The 20,266-nt window shown below is 39.2% G+C and overlaps 2 protein-coding genes across 2 annotated transcripts in view; both read left to right on the forward strand.

The window, feature by feature from the left end:
• Nucleotides 1-6,081, forward strand: part of LOC146761531 (uncharacterized) — a 29,738-nt gene extending 23,657 nt beyond the window's left edge. The window contains exons 2-4 of the mRNA XM_085542077.1: nucleotides 482-582; nucleotides 3,720-3,831; nucleotides 5,897-6,081. Coding sequence (XP_085398203.1) covers nucleotides 482-582; nucleotides 3,720-3,831; nucleotides 5,897-5,967 — 284 coding nt within the window. The 3' untranslated portion in view covers nucleotides 5,968-6,081. The remainder of the gene's footprint in view (nucleotides 1-481; nucleotides 583-3,719; nucleotides 3,832-5,896) is intronic.
• Nucleotides 6,082-11,506: 5,425 nt separating this feature from the next.
• COL21A1 (collagen type XXI alpha 1 chain) overlaps nucleotides 11,507-20,266 on the forward strand; it is a 95,205-nt gene continuing 86,445 nt past the window's right edge. Inside the window, exon 1 of the mRNA XM_015859231.3 lies at nucleotides 11,507-11,624. The gene's annotated coding sequence lies outside the window, so the exon portion shown is untranslated. The remainder of the gene's footprint in view (nucleotides 11,625-20,266) is intronic.

A 20,266-nucleotide genomic window follows, 5' to 3' on the forward strand; every position in this document is an offset into this window, starting at 1 on the left:
CCTTTCCATATGTAAGGAAAGGTAAGCTGCATGCTCGCATTCTTGTCACTTCTTTCTTTTAATTCTCATCAACTCCAGGAGAATGTTTACAGAGGGAAAAAAGTCCTGGGTTCCTTGCTATCTCACCCCACACCTATTGGAGGAGGAATGCTGCTGCTGAAGGCTGGGCTCATCTGTAATCTCTGCCTGAACTGCTCTTGCACCATTTAGCTGTAACTTAAAAATGCTGTCAGTACTGAGGGCATGCAGATCCTTTTCTAAGATGCATGTTCCCATATGATACAGGTCCTTAGGCCAATTCATTTGTCAGAAACTATCCTTTATTCTTGCTTGGGTCTGTAACTTGAGGTGGTTTTGTCAGCTTATTACAGAGTCACAACAGGTGAGAAGTAAAAAGGCTTCAAGGGGAGGTAAAAATACTTATAGTGATTAAATCCCCACAGCATGATTAGTCTCCACAACTGTATTCCTTAAATTTTAGGTAAGCCTAGTGAAAACAGAGAAAAATGGGACAGTGTTATGGACAGTCCACAGGTGTTGGCTTTTGGTCCATTGTTTCTGAACGCAACCAAGACCCAGAAGGTAAGTTTTCTTCTCATTTTTTCCTGCTAGACATACTTCTCAAACACAGTTCATGTGATTCCCGATGTATTTCTGTCAGAAGTAGATCAGCCTAATAAAAGATAGTGATGCGGTACATTTCTCATGTCTGCACATCTCGGGTCATAGTTGAATCTAAAATTCCTCTTTGAAAAAAAAATTGGAATAAATAATCTGTCTACTGTAAATCCCAGAAATCCTAAGACAGACCCAAGAGATCATGAGGGTTTAAAAGAACATAATATTTTGGCTCATCTCTTGTTTTGCTTTGTTTGACAGGAAAGCAATTGGTAAGTCACCCCAAAAGTAATGCCTCCTATTTTCTTCCATGGAAACTACAACAGAAAAATTGCCTCTGCTGCTTTTTTTTTCTTTTTTCTTTTTCTTTTTTTTTTTTTTTTTTCCTTTCTTTTTTCCCTCCTATTCCCACTGATTTAGCTATGTTGCCAAAATTTGTTCTTTTCATCTTACTGTTCTTCTGTTGTCCAAATAGCTCTGCTTCAACTCTCCCTCTGCTCTTTCTCCACTCTTTCCCCACTTGTAGCTTCTTCCACTGCCTTGGCAGGGGTAAGATCCAGTAGCCAGTCTGGTTAGTCCTCACAAATGTTTTTGTCTTATTGAACTCCATGTCTGATAACTTTTATTATTTTATTTCTTATTCAGTTTCTGGGAGGTTTGTGGCCCTTTGGCAGAAGAACTGCCTTGAAGGTGGGCTGAGTCATATCATAGAATGGGTTTATGCTCATCATCTGGAGGGTTCAATCTAAATGTATGTGGAATGGTTGATCTAGAATGCTTTTAATTTACACTTTCAAGAGTATAAAGATAGTTCCAAACAGTGTATTTCTAGAATTCTTTCTTTAGAGAACAGTGAATGCCAAATCAGAATAACTAGAATGAGGTCATCAATATCAGACCCAATCTGCTCCTCAGCACATTTTGGAATCTCTGCAGTGAACTGGATTGGAAGAAAGAAACAGACTATTAAATTTTGCTCTGGCATGACTCTTATTCCCTTTTTAAAACTAATTATTATTCCACTTGGAATAATATATGGTAGATACACATAACATTGTGAAAATTATGTTTTTTTTTTCTGAACCACATTTGTGTATATGTATTTTAAATCAAAACAGATTATAGCTATATTTAACCTGAACTTTGAGTCAAAATCTAGAAGTATGATACTGTTGAACTGGCATGGAGGAATACACAACATGATTTATCTGTATTTGTAGGACAGCAGAAGTTGGTAAATGAAAGTAAGCTCTAAAACTTTCTGCAAAACAGTTGAAGAGTTGTGATATCTGCAAGCAGTGCTTTTAGTTTATTTGCTGAACATTGCTGAACTGAACAACTAACAGATGAGAACAGTATGGGTTGGAAAGCAATGCTTTCTAGTTGTGTATATGCTGCAGTGCGAGATGCAGAATAAGAAAGCTTTCCAGGTAAACTCTCTAGAGACTTGTACATTGATCAGATCCAAATGTACTGTCAGGAACAAAATCTCCCAGTTTGCGCGAGCTCTGTGCTGGTGGCAGGGAGGGCCCACAGCACTGGCCAGCCCTACTTGGGATGCTGTCCCACTGTCTGCATTTCTCAGTGTGTATTTTCACTTCAACCTTCACCCAAACCACCATCTCTACTGGATCTGGAATTTATATTTTTTAACAGGGAAAAGCCAAGCAGATGAACAATCATACCTGAAAATTACTGGAGTTTAGGATAAAAAGCAAATTTCCAAGTCAGACTGAGGAAGAAGAGACGCTATATAGCTTTTTATGAAGTTACAGCATTTTAATTGTTGCTTTTCTCTCTTGAAAGGAAACAGAGCTCAGTATCTTTGTTCACGTCTTATTGGATTAATTGAATAGCTTCACTATTTTATGTCTGGAAATCCATACTACGCCTATCACTGTATTTCTTTGTTATCACTTAAAAAGTGCCCAGGTCTAAAATTTGTATTGAAATTAGAATATTACTGAAACACATCATAGGAAATTAACCCCAAGAATATCATGTCAGTATTTAGTTTTGATGATGTGTAAAATGCTCATTACAGAATCTGCACACGACAAAAGGAACCCATCCTTTTTAACAGACAGTTAAACAAACAGAATATTATTAAATATACAGGAAGAGAATTCTGGCATTTTTATTTTATGTGTGGTGGGAGGTTTGGATTCCAAGCACAGGGTGAGGGATACCTGGAGTGCTTTCACCCTTGTTTTTGGCAAGGCATACTGCATCCCATTATTGGAAATATGTTTTATTTAGAGAAAACACAAAATCATCCTCGTTATCATCTGTTTGTGCTATTTGCAGGTATTGTTGATGTTGCTTTGTCTGTTTAAAGAAACAACAAATAGCACAAAATTTAACTAATCTGGACTGTCATTAATTAAGACGTGAAGTGTACATTGCACTCATGGGAGGTGTACTATATATATATATATACTATACTTGCAGGGCAAGTTGCAGCCTTAATAACACCATATGAAGCTGACACGGACATTGGAAGCGCATTGGTTTACAACACTCTTCTGTCCACTTGAGCATATATATTTTCCAACAAAATAGTCCAAATTTCCAATAGAAAATGTTGTGTGGAAGGACGTGCTGGAACTGCAGAAAAAAAGCTGGAGTGGGGAAAATATTAACTCACAGAGCAATTGACTAATTTTGGTTGGTCCCTGTCCCATTCCCCACTGACCTTTCAGAAAATGAACCCTGAGATGAGTCATTCTGCAGTCCCACCTTGTCACCTCATCTTTCCTCCCCCCTTTGGGGCTACCAAGAGGTTGTAATGGAAGTTATCTTCATTTGGCTCATCCATTATAGCATTTTATGTTTTATATATTTTATAGTATTTCATGTTTAATTCTTTTTCTTGTTTCCTTTTCCTATTTCTTTTTCTCTTTTCCTGTTTCTTTCTCCTCCTTTTTCCTTCCTACCTCATATGCAAGACCATCCCTTCACTTTTCATGTATAGTCAGTGTAAATTTATACCCTTAGGAAAAGGAGCTCATTCCCATCTCTTCTCTAAAGTTCATCTCATCAATTTTTTAAACTGAATGTTTACTTCTCAGTTATTATTGCTTTTTATTTTTTGATTCCAGTTTACCACGGTGTGTGTACTACCAAGAGAAACCAGCTCAGTGCCACACAAAACCATTTGTCATCTTTTTCTTGTATGCCAAAGAGCTGTGCTCTACAATGAGGAGGAGAATGGTAATGTATGTAGAGCTTTAGATGAATTATTATTGTCATTAAACTCATTAAATTTCCAGAAATCAAGTCCTCAGAGACACTGGATCAGCTTTTGTGCTGGAGTCACAATTTTATTGCAGCAGTTTATTGCCTAACATTGAGTAATAACAGGATGGACTTGATTATACTTAGTGCAGTAGCACTTAAAATTACAGAACTGGAAAGAAAATCTGTGCCTGTTCTCTGGGCTACCCTGGGTCCAGAAGACTTGAAAAGGAGTCAGAAAATCCTTGAGACATCACAGCTCACCACTGGGGAGCCAGAGAAGCCTTGCAACTTCTGAGTCAGCATGTCATTTCAGGAGTGTGTGTTTCCTCAAATGCAATTCAATTTTATTTATTTATTTTATTCCCCTAATTTCTTTTTCCTACCTCTTCCCTACACTTTACTTGTTTTCCTGGCTGTGTGTTCATAAAAGAAAACTGGGGGAACAACACATTCACTTTGTGGGAATTTGTGTGCTTTAGGAAAACTAAGATTAAAAAATTTCCAGAGCCTGACACCATGGAAGTGTTTAAAGTATCTGTGTTGAAAATGCCCATTGAACCTTAGACTCCTTTAAATATTTTTTATTAACTTAGATATGACAGCCTGTGACAAAAAATGGTCATTATCTAATTTCTGGAATGATGTTATTCTGTTATCACACTTCAACAGCTGTCTTCATGCTCAGTAAAGAGTCAGTATGCAGTTGAAAAAATTGCTAGGAATAGAAGCCTTCAGTACAAATTTACAGTGGCTGCTTCCTGAAGCTGGCAATAGAAGCACAGTAAAATCTGGGTGCTAAATATGCAGCATTAGAATAACGGAATAAATAGAAAAAACGTGTGTTAGCTATAAGATATTCTACTAGAAAGCACGGCTGACCATGAAAAATTCCCACCGCTGTCATCTGTAATGCTAGAAGTAGCACAGTTTAAATTATTTTACACGTATGTATGGATACAGATGGATTTTTTTTTTTTTTTTTTTAGAAAGGAAATATATAATGTCTTGAACAATCTGATATATTAGATTGTACAATATAATCATGATTATCAATAATGAGCTTTCCATGAACTTCTGTTGTACTTTTGTAAATATAATACTTCTGTGTAGAAGGCTAGAACGTGAACTAAGAAGTAAGCAGTGTAATGCTCCTTAACATTATAGCATTACGTATCTGTTCACTAAAAGCCTGTAGAAAGGGAAAAAAAAAAAAAAAAAAAAAAAAAAAGAGAAGGCAAATTCAGGAAAATTAGGTACATATAAGAAGAGAGACCTCTTATGGTTGGTTGATGGGGAAATGTATCTCCTAGCTCCTCTGACCTTAAGGAAGCTCTGACACAGACATCCAACAGGACTAGGTTATATAGGATCATCAAATCATAGAATGGCCTGGGTTGAAAAGGACCACAATGATCATCTAGTTTCAGCCTCCTGCCATGGGTATGGCCACCAACCACTCGACCAGGCTGCCCAGATTTCAGTCATATATGTTCTTTCTCTAGATTGACTGTTTACAGAATTAGCTAGAGATACTGCAGAGATGTTGCGTTTCACAATTTCTGACTTTGTCTGTATTCACATTGGCTTCTGTAGCTTTAAGGACAGTGACACATGAGTTATGATAAGAATGTAAATGTAATTCTTAATTAACAAAAAAACATACTGTTCTCAAAGTGATAATAAGGAATATTTGTAAAGGCATGTAGTAAGTGGGACTGCCTTATTACTCTTAAAATTAGGAAATTTAAAGAAATCTGCTCTTAAAATCAGAAGTGTATTATATAGAGAAGTAAGCATAACATGCAGTATAAAAAATAATGCAAGAAAAGAAGAAAAGCTTTTAATGATACTGATAAATAAAATGGGTTACAAGTTGCTTAGGCAAAGAGAGAATTCTTTATAGCTGAGCATACCTGGCACAAGCAGCCACATCCACCTGTTGGGTAGGTTCAGTATTTGGTTATAGTTTTGTCTGTAGTTGGACTGAGACGGCTGTGGTTTAGCTTGAAATTCTCACATGTTTCTGTTTGTTTTGCAGATGTTTCCCTGGGGAACCAGCTAAAGAAGACAGAATATGACTTCCCAGGTAGGCTTCTCTGGTGCTGCTGAAAAGCCACTTTGCAAAGTAGCTTTATGAAGTTCTTAGAAGTCATCCCAAGTACAGCATGACTTTATTCTCAGTAGGGATGCAGGTGAGTATACAAATAAACTCTACTCACTCTCCAGCATTGTGGTGTCATTTTAATGCATATTTACATATATTTACACATATTTATTTATATTTATTTACATATATATTTATTTATACATATATTTACATATATTTAATGCATTATTTACAGACAACCTGCAGATTCACTGCAAGAATCTGAGGTCTAAATCAGTTCTGTATCCAGTGAGTAACTATGACAAAAATGGCTTAGCAACTGAATAAATGAAATTGTTTGTCTCCCTTTAATTTTTTGCTTTGATCATTTCTGTTCTGTGCGCAATGAACTCAGTCTTTAACAGAAAGAGTTATCACAGGTTTATGGCAAGTAGCTGGAATTGTTCTGGCACAGCATAATTCAGAAGTCCTTTTCTCCTTCAGGATTAAACTCTTCACTGTTTCTCAGTCCAAAAGAGTAGCTTGTATTTTCTACTCTGTAGAAATTTCATGTGAAGCTCCTGTAGACATCTCTGCACCCTCCTCACATAGGAACTTTCCGTTATTATACTCTCCCATATTATTGGACACAAGGCTCCAGTCCACCATGACTGACTTTTGTCCCAGGAAAACTGTGTGATCTTTTGTAAATGAGCATTATTTCTTGCAGATTTAAATCCTGGCTCTCTAAAAAGTTTTGGAGCACTTTTCAGTTCTCCCAGATGTTCCACCCATGTTTTATGGGAACAGATGAAGTCATTTAAGGATGTGAGGATGTTTTTTGATCCTCAGAACTTGATTTATACTTCTTACAAACATCTGAAGTGTCCCCAGTGCATTCAAGATTCTAAAAGGCAGCCTGTAGCACTGAAGCAATCCATAGGTTAACCTAACAGCTGTTTTAACCCCCCACCTCTGAATGGTATCCAATTGGAAGGATATCTGTACTGGGTAAATGAAAACTGTGAATATATTCTACTCCTTATCTATTATTCAAAATGTCTCTTGTGTAATAACATGATTGATCTCTACCTACTTCTTTGTAAATTAAGATTTTCATAAGATGAAACTTTAGCATCCTTTTATGACTGTACCACCTGTTTAATACAACTGTAACTGTGGAAGATTGTGGTGGATGTTGCTACAAGCCATCCTCTAGGATGAAATTTAATTTCCTTTTTGCTACTATGTGCTATGCTAGAAAATCCAATGGAGAAAGGGCTCCTATTCCATCAACTATGCTTCACTGCTATTACTCATCATATCTGCCCATTTCTTCTTTACAACCGGAGAAGACAAGGTACAAAGAAATTGTTCTATTTACTTCCTTTCGTTAATTTCTATGTAAATTTCTGTTGGGTCTCTTCCTAGATTTTTTTTTTTAATTATTATTTTTTTTACTCCTGGGTTTCTCTGCTGTTCTAAGAGGTACTTCACCTCCAGCTCTATTGTATACTTTTCCCATGGATGTATGTTTTTCAGCTGCACTTTCATAGAACCATAGGACCGCTTTGGATATAAGGGACCTCAAAGATTATCTAGTTCCAACCTCAATGCTGTGGGCAGTATTATCTTCCACTGCATCAGACTGCCAAGGGCCCACACAATCTGGCCTTTTAACACCTCCAGAGATGGAGCTCCCACAGCTTCTCTGGGCAACGTGTTCCAGTGCCTCACCACCCTCTGTGTAAAGAATTTCTTCCAAACATCTAACCTCAGTCTTCCCTCTTCTAGCTTTAAACCATTCTGGCTTGTCCTACCACAATCAAACCATGGAAAAAGTCAATTTCCTCCATTAATAAGTCCCCAATTAAATATTGGAAGGCCACAAGTCTCTCTGAAGTCTTCTCCACGCTGAACAAGCCCTTGCTCTGTCAGCCTTTCTTTTTAGGAGAGGTGCTCCAGCACTTTGATCATCTTTGCAGACTCCTCAGGACCCACTCCAACAACTTCATGTCCTTATATTGGGAGCCCCAGACCTGAATGTAGTAATCCAAATGATGGAGCATCACTTCCTTCTCTCATATCAACTGTACCACCCAGCTTTGTGTCATTCACAAACTTGCTGAGGATACACTTGATCCCACTGCCTATGTATTAAAGAGCACTGGTCATAAGACAGACCCCCAGGAGACACTGCTTTCCACTGACCTCCAATATGGATTTAAAAAGTGGAATATACAGTGGCTAAAAAACTGACTGGGCAGCCTCAGCCAGAAAGTTCTGAATTAGTTCAAAACTATGCAGTGAGGAGAAAGGACCTTAGCTCTTACTTAACAGCTATTGTTCTTTTTTCTCTGAGAAATTCAATTAGATTTTTGTAAATTCTGCTGAATCCTTAGGGGCAAAGACTTTTTTTTTTAAGTTCAAAAGTGCATTTTAAATGCTTGTCTTCTTCTGTGTTAATGACTACAGTTAGCAAAAATCAAATGTACAACTTTTTTGGAAAGGCCTACTTAGTCCTGAAGGGTTATTCACCTTGTGATATTCCATCCCAAATTTGTAGTAGTATCACAGGATAAAGACTTAACCTAAATGTTTTTTCCTCATACCCTAGAGAAGTCTCTTGCTCCAGTGTTTTTGTAGAGAGCCAGGGCTCCTAAAGCAGAAACCAAACTTAACAGTTTGCATCTATTGCCCACATTGCCTGCATTATCATTAAACCATGAAGGGCTATCACTTTAACTATGGAAATGCAATTTTCCAAACATCAAGCTTTTTAAAGCAATGGTTTAAATGACAGGGACTGTGGAAACTTCTGTTTTGAAAATCCTGGCGTCCAACTAGTATTTTCCAGTTGTTTATTTCTCATGCTTTAGCTCTAGTTTCTTTTTTTCCCAGTCCTAGTCCTTCCCTCTCTCATCATGATAATGTAGAACTCATTTCAGAATCTTGATTGCGCCAATATGGTAAACCAAAGTATATTTATTGGAGAGATAATGCAAAATTGCAGGCTGGTATGCAGTCAAGTCATCAAGCTTCTGTCCCTTGTATAATAATCTGATCTTGCTGAGATGATTTATAGAATGTGGTGTGGTTGCTGACAGCAGAATTTCATAAATGTCTTGCATTGCTGGTTTTCTATAGCATAAGCTCCAAGTGGTGTGATTACTACAGCTCCTGTATTTAGTGGGATTTCATTTACAACTTAAAATCTTATCTGTCTCAAATGCAGTAAACATCATTAGGGTGCAAGTGTGATCCTTCACAGCCTGAACTCTTATTAAGTATTTCAATTCCTAGACAAGAATATGTGTATGAAAAGTCTAAGTATTCCTTATTCATTGAGTATCTGCTGAGGACAGCAGAAGTTCTGGTCCACTAAAAATTATCTATAATATTCAAGAGTAAATTCAGCTGGCCCAGCATCAACACTTATCTCTGAGCCTACTGGTTCCTGGCTGCCTTCCTACTATTTATTGGCTGGTTGTGAGGCTGGATAAAAGTAAAGAAATCATCGGCATACAAAGATTAAGCTGGAAAAATCTGAGAACTAGAAATTAAGTCTGAGTTTGAAACTAGTAGAAAATATTCTACAGCTTGAAAGTACAATTGATGCCAGACTGGCCTGTGAGATAATGAGATGTTGCTCTTTTACATGTGCTTACTACTAACAAGTGCAGGAGTTTATGTACATCTCTCAAATTACATGACTTGAACACAGCATTACTTTGGAAACACTCTGAACAGATACATAGCATCTGGATAGGGAGCTAGAAGATATGGTTTAGGGTTTTTCTCAAGGTATGGTAAAGGGAGGACGGTTGGACTAGATGATCTTATAGGTCCTTTCCAACCTTGTGATTCTATGATTCTATGATTTCTTTTTAATTAATATACAGGACAGCTGATGAATTTGAAAAGATGCTATTTCATGAAACCAGCCTTTCATGCCCCACCACTTCATGCATCCCACACCAAAGGGCATGGGAGAGGGCCCTGCACTGCTGCTCCGAGAGAAGGAAAAGGGGAATTTGTGGCTGGTGAAATGGGTCTTGGGAGAACTGACCTTTGTAAGATTTCTACATGGATGAGTCATGCTACCCCCATTACTCGCATCCTCAGGACTTTTCCCTGCAAACACTAACTAACCTGCACAGCACCAATACACCGTGTCATTATTTTGAGTAAAGCTAATGGTGTGCAAGTAGTTACAGAAGTAGACTTATGCAATAAAGAACTGCACCCCTATGGTACATTTGATCTTTCCCTGAGACTTCAGTTAGAAAGGCAAAACTCTGCTTCTATTTCTCTTGTAATATTCTACCCTTTAAAACTTCAATATAACTTCATTAAAAATAGCAAAATTGAAGTTTTGCCTCAATTAAGGAAGAATCCCAGAGGAGAAACATAAACATGGGAAAATACGTTTTTAAATGTAGTTATCTTCATTTCAGTGACTCAAAGTTGACTCAAATATATTTAGGCAACATGGGTTTAGGTCAATCTAATTCTTGAGAATTTCCACAAGGAAAGTTTTCTGTCGACATCAATTTGGCTACAGTACCATCTCTGTAGAATAACCAGAAACTGAATTTGAAACCACAGAATCCTGACACAAAGAAAGACATCGAGAACTTTCACAGTGTGGGAGAAGGATGACACAATTTCTGATGGCCTGAAGCAAGATCCCCATGTAGCAGTGACCTCCAAATGACTAATCTGTACACAATTCATGCTTAGATTTCAGCCTGGATTTTCTTACATTTCAATTTCATACGACCTCACTGGGCATCACATCTTTTTGGTGCTTTACTTGAGAATGTGCCTCTTTCCCTCTTCAAACTCAGCATCTAGGCAAAAAATATCAAATATTATTGATGAATGATCAAGCAGAAACCACTGTTTTCATAATTTAATGCTAGGATACTCTAATGGTTGAGAAAACATGGCAGTGGAAAAACTATCACCTACAGGGAGCAACGTTCACACACTTTCATGTATAATTTACCTTCTTATACCATTTCATTAAGCCAAGAAAACATGTCAGTAGTGATATCTGGGTTATCACCAATGGATTTCAGTCCTATGATAGTAAATTGTGATTGAGACTACTGTTATACTACTGTAAACCTTTGGGTTTTGGTGTAAATTCTGTTAAAGGCAAAATTCATGCGCTATAACCTTGTTAAATAGATTCACAGGAAACAGTGTTTAACAATGTATCATTAATGTTTGCAGATGACTGTTGTTTAAGGGCTCATGACATTGGCATTGAGGGCAAGGTGGAAAACGTATATATACACATGTGTACGAATAAGCTCAGAGACAGCAATCAAACCACATCATCACATATTGAGACACACGAGGGCTACTCAGAAAGTAATTCCACCCAAGTGAGAAACAGGCAGCGTGGTGACAGCCTGAAAGCACGTGTGCAACAGGAGCGCTGAGGTGTGTGGCCATGAATCCAACTACTCAGGCCAACTACCTGCAACGAACGACGCCCCCGAATGCCCTTCGTGTCCCACGCATTATCACCAGCCGCGCGGCCGCAGCTGCGGGGGGCGGGCAGGAGGCGGTGCTGCGGGCGGGGCGGGAGGTCCAGCGGCGCGGGGCCCGTGTTGCAGCCGAGCTGGAGCGGGGAAGAGCCGCGTTGCAGCGAGCGGACCTGTGGCAGGTGGGGAGCGTGGCCGGCCGAGGGCGTGCGGGGCTGCGGGTCAGCGGGGCGGGTCCTTTCGGGTGGGAGAGGGGAGCCGGGTTGCGCTGCGCCCCGCGGGGCTCCCCGCGTTCGCGACCGTGCTGGAGTCTGGGGGTGATGGGAGGGACGGCGCCGTCGAGGCGGCAGGTGCAGCCCGGGTATAGGGACGGTGGGAGCTGTAAAGTCGTGCGTCCGAGATAATGATGTTCGTGCCTTCTTTTTAACAGGGAGCTGTGAGCGCGGTGTGTCACAGATGTGTTGGGTTTTCTTGTTGATTTTCTGCTTGTTGCAGTACAGTTGCAGTGCAGTGGGTAGATTGTGCTGACTTGAAATGCTTGTTTTGTTGGAACATGATGAAATCATTTATGTTATATTGTTCTGCGTGACATAGAAATCCACGTTAGTCAGACACAGTAGTGAAATGAATTGCTGGCATTATATGTCTGTGCTTAGGCTAGTTTGTGGCATGGGAGTTCAGGCATTACAGCAATGAGCAGAGCAGAAGAGATTGCAGTGACTGCAGTTATACCCATTTCTGCACCTAGAAGGAAAAGGCTGCTTGGGAGGCCACTTGGGATGACTCCCGTTCCATTGCTTAATGCTGAGATGTACATGGTACTGTGCTGGAAGGGTCTAGTCTCTGGTTCCAGGATTTCACAGGCTAGGAAATCAGTCCTCTGGTTGATTTGGAAAGACTTCCAGTTCTCAGGCACCTGAGGAAGCATTGCAGGTTTATTAAACTTACATCATTAAACAGAGGGTTGGGATTTTCCCTCAAACCTTACTGGTTGGGGTGTTGCTTACTGTATGTCACTCAAATATTTATGCAAATACATAATAGTGAACTAAAGACTGAGCAAGGAATGTTGGGTCGAAGTGCTGTGAAAATTATGTTTTCATTAAGAAATGTGGTTTTCAACTGTGAAGAGTCTGTTGGGATACAGACTATTACATATATGCACAAAACATGATGTCCAAGTGGAAGGTGAAGCGAACTTCCAAAGTGGAGGTTCTACTCAGTCAGTTTTGCTGATCAGAGCTACGTATGTGTTTGTACTTAAAGTCATGACAAACATTATCCTGGGATGCCCAAGTGGAGTGTTCCAGGTGTGTAATGTCACCTTGCGGTAGTTACAGTATCAGTACTGTATGTGATTTTGGACACCACAGTTCCATCAGGCAGTTAGCCAGTAGAAGAGTAATAAAGGTGATCCAAGATCTAGAAAATGTTCCCTATGATAAAGAAGTGAAAGAACTGCATTTTTACAGTGCAGGGAAACAAAGAGCGATGAAAGACATGATAACAATCTTCAGATTTGTAATTGGTTGCTGCAGAGTGGAGAGAAATAAGCTGTTCTTCACATCAACTGGAGGTACAACAAGAACCAGCATGCTGAGCTATAGCAGGCAGGATTAGACTAAATGGCAGGGGAAGTCCTCTCTAACTACATAAGTAATCAGTGTTGGATTGTGCAGGTAGGGTATGGAATTTCCTTCACTGGAGCTTTTTAAGATCAAATCTAACCTATCTAGCAGTGTATTTGCCAGAAATACTGAAAGCGAGAGTGACCATGGCAAGGGGTTGGATGTTAGGAAAGGTTTCTTCTCAGGAGTGATGAGGCACTGGAGCAGGCTGCCCAAAGAGGTGGTAGAGTCACTGTCTCTGTAGGTTTTCAAGAAGGATGTAGATGTCACTGAAGGACATGGCCTGGAGTAATCACAATCAGTTGTTAATGGGTTAATGGTTAGACTAGATGATCTTATTCGTCATTCCAGCCTCAATGACTCTATGATACTGTGAAACATCTCATATCTCCAGGTCCCTTACAGCTGTCTAGGTTGTCTGATGCTGTCAGAAGGTCAGCCTGATGCTCCTGGTGGCGGTTCTAAGAGACAGCTTTGTAAGCTAAATGCTACTCAGTAATCCACTTACTATATTTCACTTATATGCTTAATTATTACACTGGATTTTATGATCCTTCTTCCTTCTACTCGAACTGCATTTACAGCTGAGGTCTAGGAACAGCGGTGGATGATTGCTAAAGAACATCTTGGTCTGGCACCATTGCAATCAGCAGATTGGTTTATTGGTGAATGTTAGGAAACTGGAGCTCAGTTCCAGAGTACAGTTCTATAAATTGTATCGCATTGCTCCCTTCAGGTCGTTGGTAACACAAATATGTTTCTGGCAAGTCTATAAGGTCGAACTGCGCTTTGGTTTATTTTGCCTTGTTCTGGACTATGATCATAATCTTGGAAATTACTTGCATTATAATTCAGCTTGCACGCATAGCTGGAAAGTGTAGTTTATCCTACTGGATTCAGCAAAATTTTTTTGCCCGGTCCAGTTATCAGCCCAACTAATTACAGAAATAGCTAGCAGAAATTGACCTTTTCTTGGTGCTTTTGTTTCCATACTTCCAGTAAGTTACTTGTTTATTTTTCTTTCTTTCCCCTTTTTACTCATTTTGCACATTCATGGTGTTAATCTTCCTGTTATTACCAGGTAACACATAGTTACTGTTAAAATTGTACTAGGTTTTTTGCTTCCCATTGTTGGGGAATGTTGTTCCCCATGTTGGACTATGAAATGAAAAAGGAAAACCACTTTTTTTGAATAACCCTATTTTATAAGAGAAGGGGTGTACAGAAGACCTACCTTTCTTTCAAGGTTTTTCATTGCTTTGTGTCCTGTTGTTTTGTTCTTATTGCTTTAAAAAGTTATCAAATAGAGCAGATCTAGTCTTTTTAGTGTCTCTTTATAAGAAAGACCTATTTTTATGCTCTTAGTCATCTGTATTATCAAGATGTCTTTGTGCTTTTTTTTATCTTCTGTGAGCTGGCATAACCGGAGCTGAACCTGATGATCTCATTGAAGACCCACTGTTTATGAAGGGGGTTTACTACTGTTTCCTGTTTTGCTGCTCTTTTTTGCTTTCCATCATATCTACTCTAAGGGAGTAGCCTTTGGCACTGGGTAGCATTAGTTCAGAATGCTCAAGGAGGTCAAAATACTGCTTACAAAATGCACTGTCTGATTTCCTCTGAATCATCTCAAAGCAGTAGAAGAGGCTCTCCGGGATACCAGGGCCCATCCCACTGCCCCACCAGGAGCAGGGCAACTGGGGTCTGCCCCAGCCCTACCCACTGAGCACCTACGTGGAAGCCAAGCCACGGGCCTGCAGCTGGGCCCAGCAGGGCAATGCTGTGAGGAGCTGGAGACCAGCCCAGGTGTAGCCTTGCTTGGGGCAGGGGCTGTGAGTCCCATGACTAGCATGAGGCCCTAGGTGTTAAGCTTGTGAGTGGGATGAGGGCAATGAAACAGTTTCACTGATCCAGTTTTTGTGTTGGAAAAGTGTGATATCTACCCATTAGCACTGTATCCAAAGGTGGGGATTTTAGGGAGCTGGCAGAGTGAGAGGCAATGTTACAGTATATCCTAGTGTGATAACTGCAAGGAAAAATGCTTGAGCATTTACCTTTACCCATTAAACAAAAACCCCTATAAATGTTTTGTGCAGTATTAAGCTGCGGTTCAGCAAAGCCCTGGCTTGGTAGCTTGTGGGATGCGATGTTCCCTGTGTATCCCCTTCCAGGAAGGACCCAGTGCACCTCCTTGAGCAAAGGTTAGGCCTTTGAGTGCCTAACCAGTGAACTTTAGGTACGAGTGGAAAATTGAGGAGGTTGATACACTGTGACCATACATACTGCTTTGTAAAATTAAAATAAATAAATTAGTAAACTGAAGATTGATGTTTCTTTCCTGCCCGTGAGTGGGAAAATAGTCTGAGACCTACTCTATGTTGCTTCTTTTAGAAGTGGGCTGGCCATGGAAAGAAGCAGTAGGAGAAAACTCGTGCTGGCTTAGACAAAATGACTTAAAAGACTTTTTTTTTCCTCTCTCTAGTTTCCATGGTGTTGGAGTACTGTGAAATTTATAAACGAAACTTAATTCTATATTGCCCATAATCTGCACAGACATTGTTTTACAGCAGTGCTGATTGATTTTGCATTCTAGGGGAGATGTCAGGCACACTAGTAGTGATTAACGGCCGATAAAAACCAGGGAGATGAGCGGTGTTGATCACACTGAATAATACTGTGAATGAAAATAGGAGTACAAAGTAAATACATGTCAACCTTTTGGAATTTATGTGATTTATATCGTTTCAATGTTGGATTGAGTAATTGGTCTTTTTATCAGTGTGCTTTATGCTGTAATAACATAGGATTTAAATAGTGAGAAGGTAATAGCTACTCTAAGTGAAACACACAGGCCCTGAAATGAGATGCATTCTTTCTAACAAAGAACATGCAAAAATTGCAGGGAAGTTTGTTTGCAATTGGTAAGATGAAAAATTAAACTACCTTTCATGCCAGTGAGACATTTCCATTTCTTCTTGAGTTCTCTGTCAGATCAAAGTAAGCCTTTAAAGAATGCTACATTAGCACATAGGAAATCCAAATTTCCTCCTTGTATATTAGTGTTTTAAGGCCTGTTCATAATTTAGACTTTTATAGTTCAAGATTTTCTCCCTCCCATGATTAGTTCCAGTAGCTTGGTCTGAAGCTCTGGTTTGAGGCAGAAGGCACTGTACTAATAACAAAGAGAAGCTGCACATTTCTCAGTAATGTCAATGGAAATAAATAACAGTGGGGCAAAATGAATGGGTTCTGGAGATTGTAGGGGGGATGGAAGTAGAGGACAGGAGAAACAGCCACTCTTGGGAGCAAGAGGGGTTGAAAAACAGCTGAAGGGGCCATGTGGCTTTGTATGTGGGACTGGGGAGCAAGAGTCTCATGGGAACTGGCATGGGAACAGGTGTGAGGGGGGCTCAGAGGATTTTTAGGAGGGTTTGCATGGAGTTTTTTGAGGGAGAATCTCTCGTTTCCTCAGATATTTCATCCAGACCAGCCTTTCTCATTGTTCTCTCTTGTACTGTCTCATGTTCTGGGAACTTCTCATTGCTTTTATAGATCTGCATGGAATAGATAAAATGTGCCAATTGTAGTGGACTACTTGCTGCTGCATGCACAGGTTTGTTCAAAGCTGTGAAAGACTGAACAAAAAAGAGTGTTGGGTTTTTATATGTTTTAATTAAGGAGCTACGATTTCCTGGGATGGCTCCGGATGTCTGTCTGAGCATGGATCACCGATAGCTGAAACACTTGCAGCACACTGCATATTTGCTGCTGTAACAAATTTTAAAGATTTTAAAGATTTTATCTGCGGAACACACTAGAAATATATATTTCCACAAGCTGTCATTGAAAGGGAGAGTTGCTGGTATAAAGAGTATTCCAGCTACTGTGGTTGGAGTGTACATTAACACTGAAATTTGGTTACCTCAGAACATTTTGGTATATTTAAAGAAGTATGTAAAATAACCAAACCTCAACCTTTTTTAGTGTTTAGTCTAATTTATCAAATTTACAATATTGAGTTGTGTTATTCAAATTGTCTTTATCCTTTCCCCCTTTCACTTGTGTAAATCTTTGGATCCATAGTAATGATAGGGCATATTTAAACTTGCCTGAGCCCATTTATATCCTACATCAACAGAAAATTGGAAAAAAAAAAAAGAAAAAAACAACACCCGAGCTCCAGTTTGAGAGGAAGCCAATAATTGTTGAAGCCTGCCAGCTTGTATTTTCCACACTACTTTATAACAGTCTGTACTTTCTTCATTAAGTAGAGTTAATGATTTCCAAAAGTTTCATTTTTAGTCAAAACAGTTGCAACGTTTTTATTTTGTATTTGCTGAGCCCGCTTAAGGTAATCTAAAGACATCTAAGAGAAGAGTGCTGCAGTTGCTGTAATAGCAGAAGTACCTGTAGGTTCAGCCTTTGACAAAGACTTGTGTGCTCTGTGTTGCCAAGAATACCTTGTTCTTATGTTCATCCTAGTAACTGCAGTTGTCATCACCTTGTGAATGTTAGTTCCTTAAGTCCAAAGCAGCCTGGGATATCTTATGTGGAGAGCTTGAGATAACGCTACATATTTGTAAAAGCAGTAGGATGTATTAAAACACCAGATTACTGAGCTCCGTGTAAAATCTTGTGGCATGACCCTTGTTTCTAGTAAAAGTGTGCAGAACTGTGTGAACTTTTGTTAAACTAGCTGGGTATCTGTGAGGGATGGACCACTCAGTGCCATGATGAGCCTTTTTGGCTATGAGTGTTGCCTGTAAATTCGAAGGAAGATGTGCATAGTGGTGCTTTAATTCTTTTCCTGATATCCTTCACTTACAGTGTTCATATTGTAGGTGCAATTAGAAAAGTACATATTGCCTTTAGTGTCTGCAAGTATAATAATTTCTGTTTTCTTAGTCTTTTAACCACGTAGGTGGCTCTCTTGGAGCTCTGGCACAGATAGACTCCATTAGGCAGCAGTCTACGCATGTTAAAATGAACATCTCATCTTTTAGTTGCAGCTTTCTTTGACCAGTTCAGCATGTTCCTACCTCTTGCACTTGGGATCTGACCCTGGTTTTCTTCCATTTCCTCTCTTCTCATTGCAAGTGGTCAGAATCAGAAAGAAAAAAAAAAAAAAAGACAAGAAAATAAACACTATAAGTGTAATTTCAGTGTCATTGTAGTGAAGAGGAGAAAGGCACATCTGTGTAATAATTTAAAGGGTGGGCGATTTTCTGCAAAATATGACTTGAAGTTGGAAGAAATGAGTGTGGACCACTGCTGCATTGTTAGGGTCATGGATTCATTCCTTTCTCAGCTGTGGAAAGTGTTTCGAAACAGAAAAATCTCTCTGTGGGAAGTTGCTCTCAGATTAGAATCTATGTCCAAGTAAAAAACCCAGGGGAAAGTTATAATACTGCTCTTCCATTTAATTGGGGGCATTGGTTGTTTATGGGAGATGGTCACAGGAGTCTCCAGTTCTTAAAATCTTAGCCTTGAAAGCATGTGATTACAAGATAAAACAGGTCATTTTTGACAGAATATAAGTGGAATGGAAATGAATTGGAAAACAGGACTCCTTACCAAGTGGAACAGTTTCTGCAAAGTTATCACATTTTGTTTAAAGGCTTCCATTTGGAGAGAGAAGACCAGGGCAGGCAAAAGTGAGGGAAGTTTTGAGATACACCACAAGATGTTTATCTCATGAAATGGAGCTTTGTGGAAAAGTACAGTAGAGAAAACTGGAGCTATAGAAAGTGTCCCTCATTTCATAGCAAATTAACACAAAGGAAACTTTAGGTGGAAATACAAAAATTAAGAGGTGTTATATACCAAAGGTGTTACATGTTTCTTACTGAAAGGAAATAAAAACCGTCACCTTCTAAGAAGGAGTCTTTCTTGTACTTCAGAAACTATGTCGCATACAGAGAAAGCAAGGATTAAGTGGCAACTCTAAGCAAATCAACAAAATAAACAAACTGGAGACTTGGAGAAGATTCTTCATATCCCTGAAAAGTAAAATTGAGAATCTTCCAGGTAGAATTGCGCAAATCATGGAAAATCATGATAAAATGTATTGAAATGGTTATTAAGCTGAAAAAAATATACTTCTGAAATGTAATGGAAGATAAAATTATAAAGGATTTTTTTTTTTTTCCTACTTCTGTTAAAAAGAATGACGGGTGGGGAAGGGAAGGCAGATTTTCTGAATAGGAATGACATGTTTTTTTGTTTTTTTTTTTAAGGTCCTAGACAATAGTGTTTTATGTTTGCTATTCCCCGATGAATTTGCAATGAAGAGAAAGGAATGTAATTGTATGCCCCTGTGATTAAGTCCATTTGTTGTGCAAAGAGGCCCACATGGCCATGGTGCGCTTCTGACTCAGCTGAAATGAACATTGACAACTATTGCCAAAAAGGGGAGGGAAGCTAGGCTGCAGAGGATTTCATTAAGAAGCTCAAAAGAGAGGACAGCTGTACCTAATTTTCAGAAGCACATAGTTGTCTTTGAGGAAGCCAAGCAGTACCAAGAAAAAAAGCTTAATTTTGATTTCCTAAAGAGTAAAGGAATTCCATTTATTTGATCTCTTCTGCTGTTTTCAGATCTGGATTTGAATAAGATATCTGCTCTCAAAAGTGGTATTTCTAGCTGAGGATTTCATTTTTGCATATGCTTAGGTAATTTATGCTAAATAATCTTTGTTGTTAATGAGTAGTTTGTCCCTTTATGCCACCTGGTAGTAGCAAGAAGGCTTCAGCAAGGCCATTTTGGGAGCTGTCCATTCCCAAACCTTTGGCTTATGGAAGACATAATTCTCTCTTCTCCTTGAGACTTGACCTCATGTACTTCTGGGTTTGTTTCCTGCTCCCTTTGATAGGATTTTTAGGTAGAACTGTAGTGATATGTCTTCTATTTCTCCAGAAGCATTTATAGGATATCTTTGAAAACATTTCTTCAAAGGCATCTGTATACAAAGAAATCTTGCTCAAGAATCAGAATTTCAAAACTGCTGTTTTATGGTTATTTTGCCCACATGACACCAGTATGTGTGGTGCAGCCATCTAGAGGGACCCTGACAGGCCATGGCTATGAGCCTGTGTGAGGCTTAGGCAGTTGAACAAGGCCGGGTGGGTTAGGACAGTCCTGATGATGTGTATAATATTTAACCCAAGTTAAATTTAGCTTCTCTGTTTTGATGTACAGA

This window comes from Coturnix japonica, chromosome 3 (assembly GCF_054131305.1).
Source record: "Coturnix japonica strain WE chromosome 3, WE-NBRP24, whole genome shotgun sequence".
NCBI classification, from domain to species: domain Eukaryota; kingdom Metazoa; phylum Chordata; class Aves; order Galliformes; family Phasianidae; genus Coturnix; species Coturnix japonica.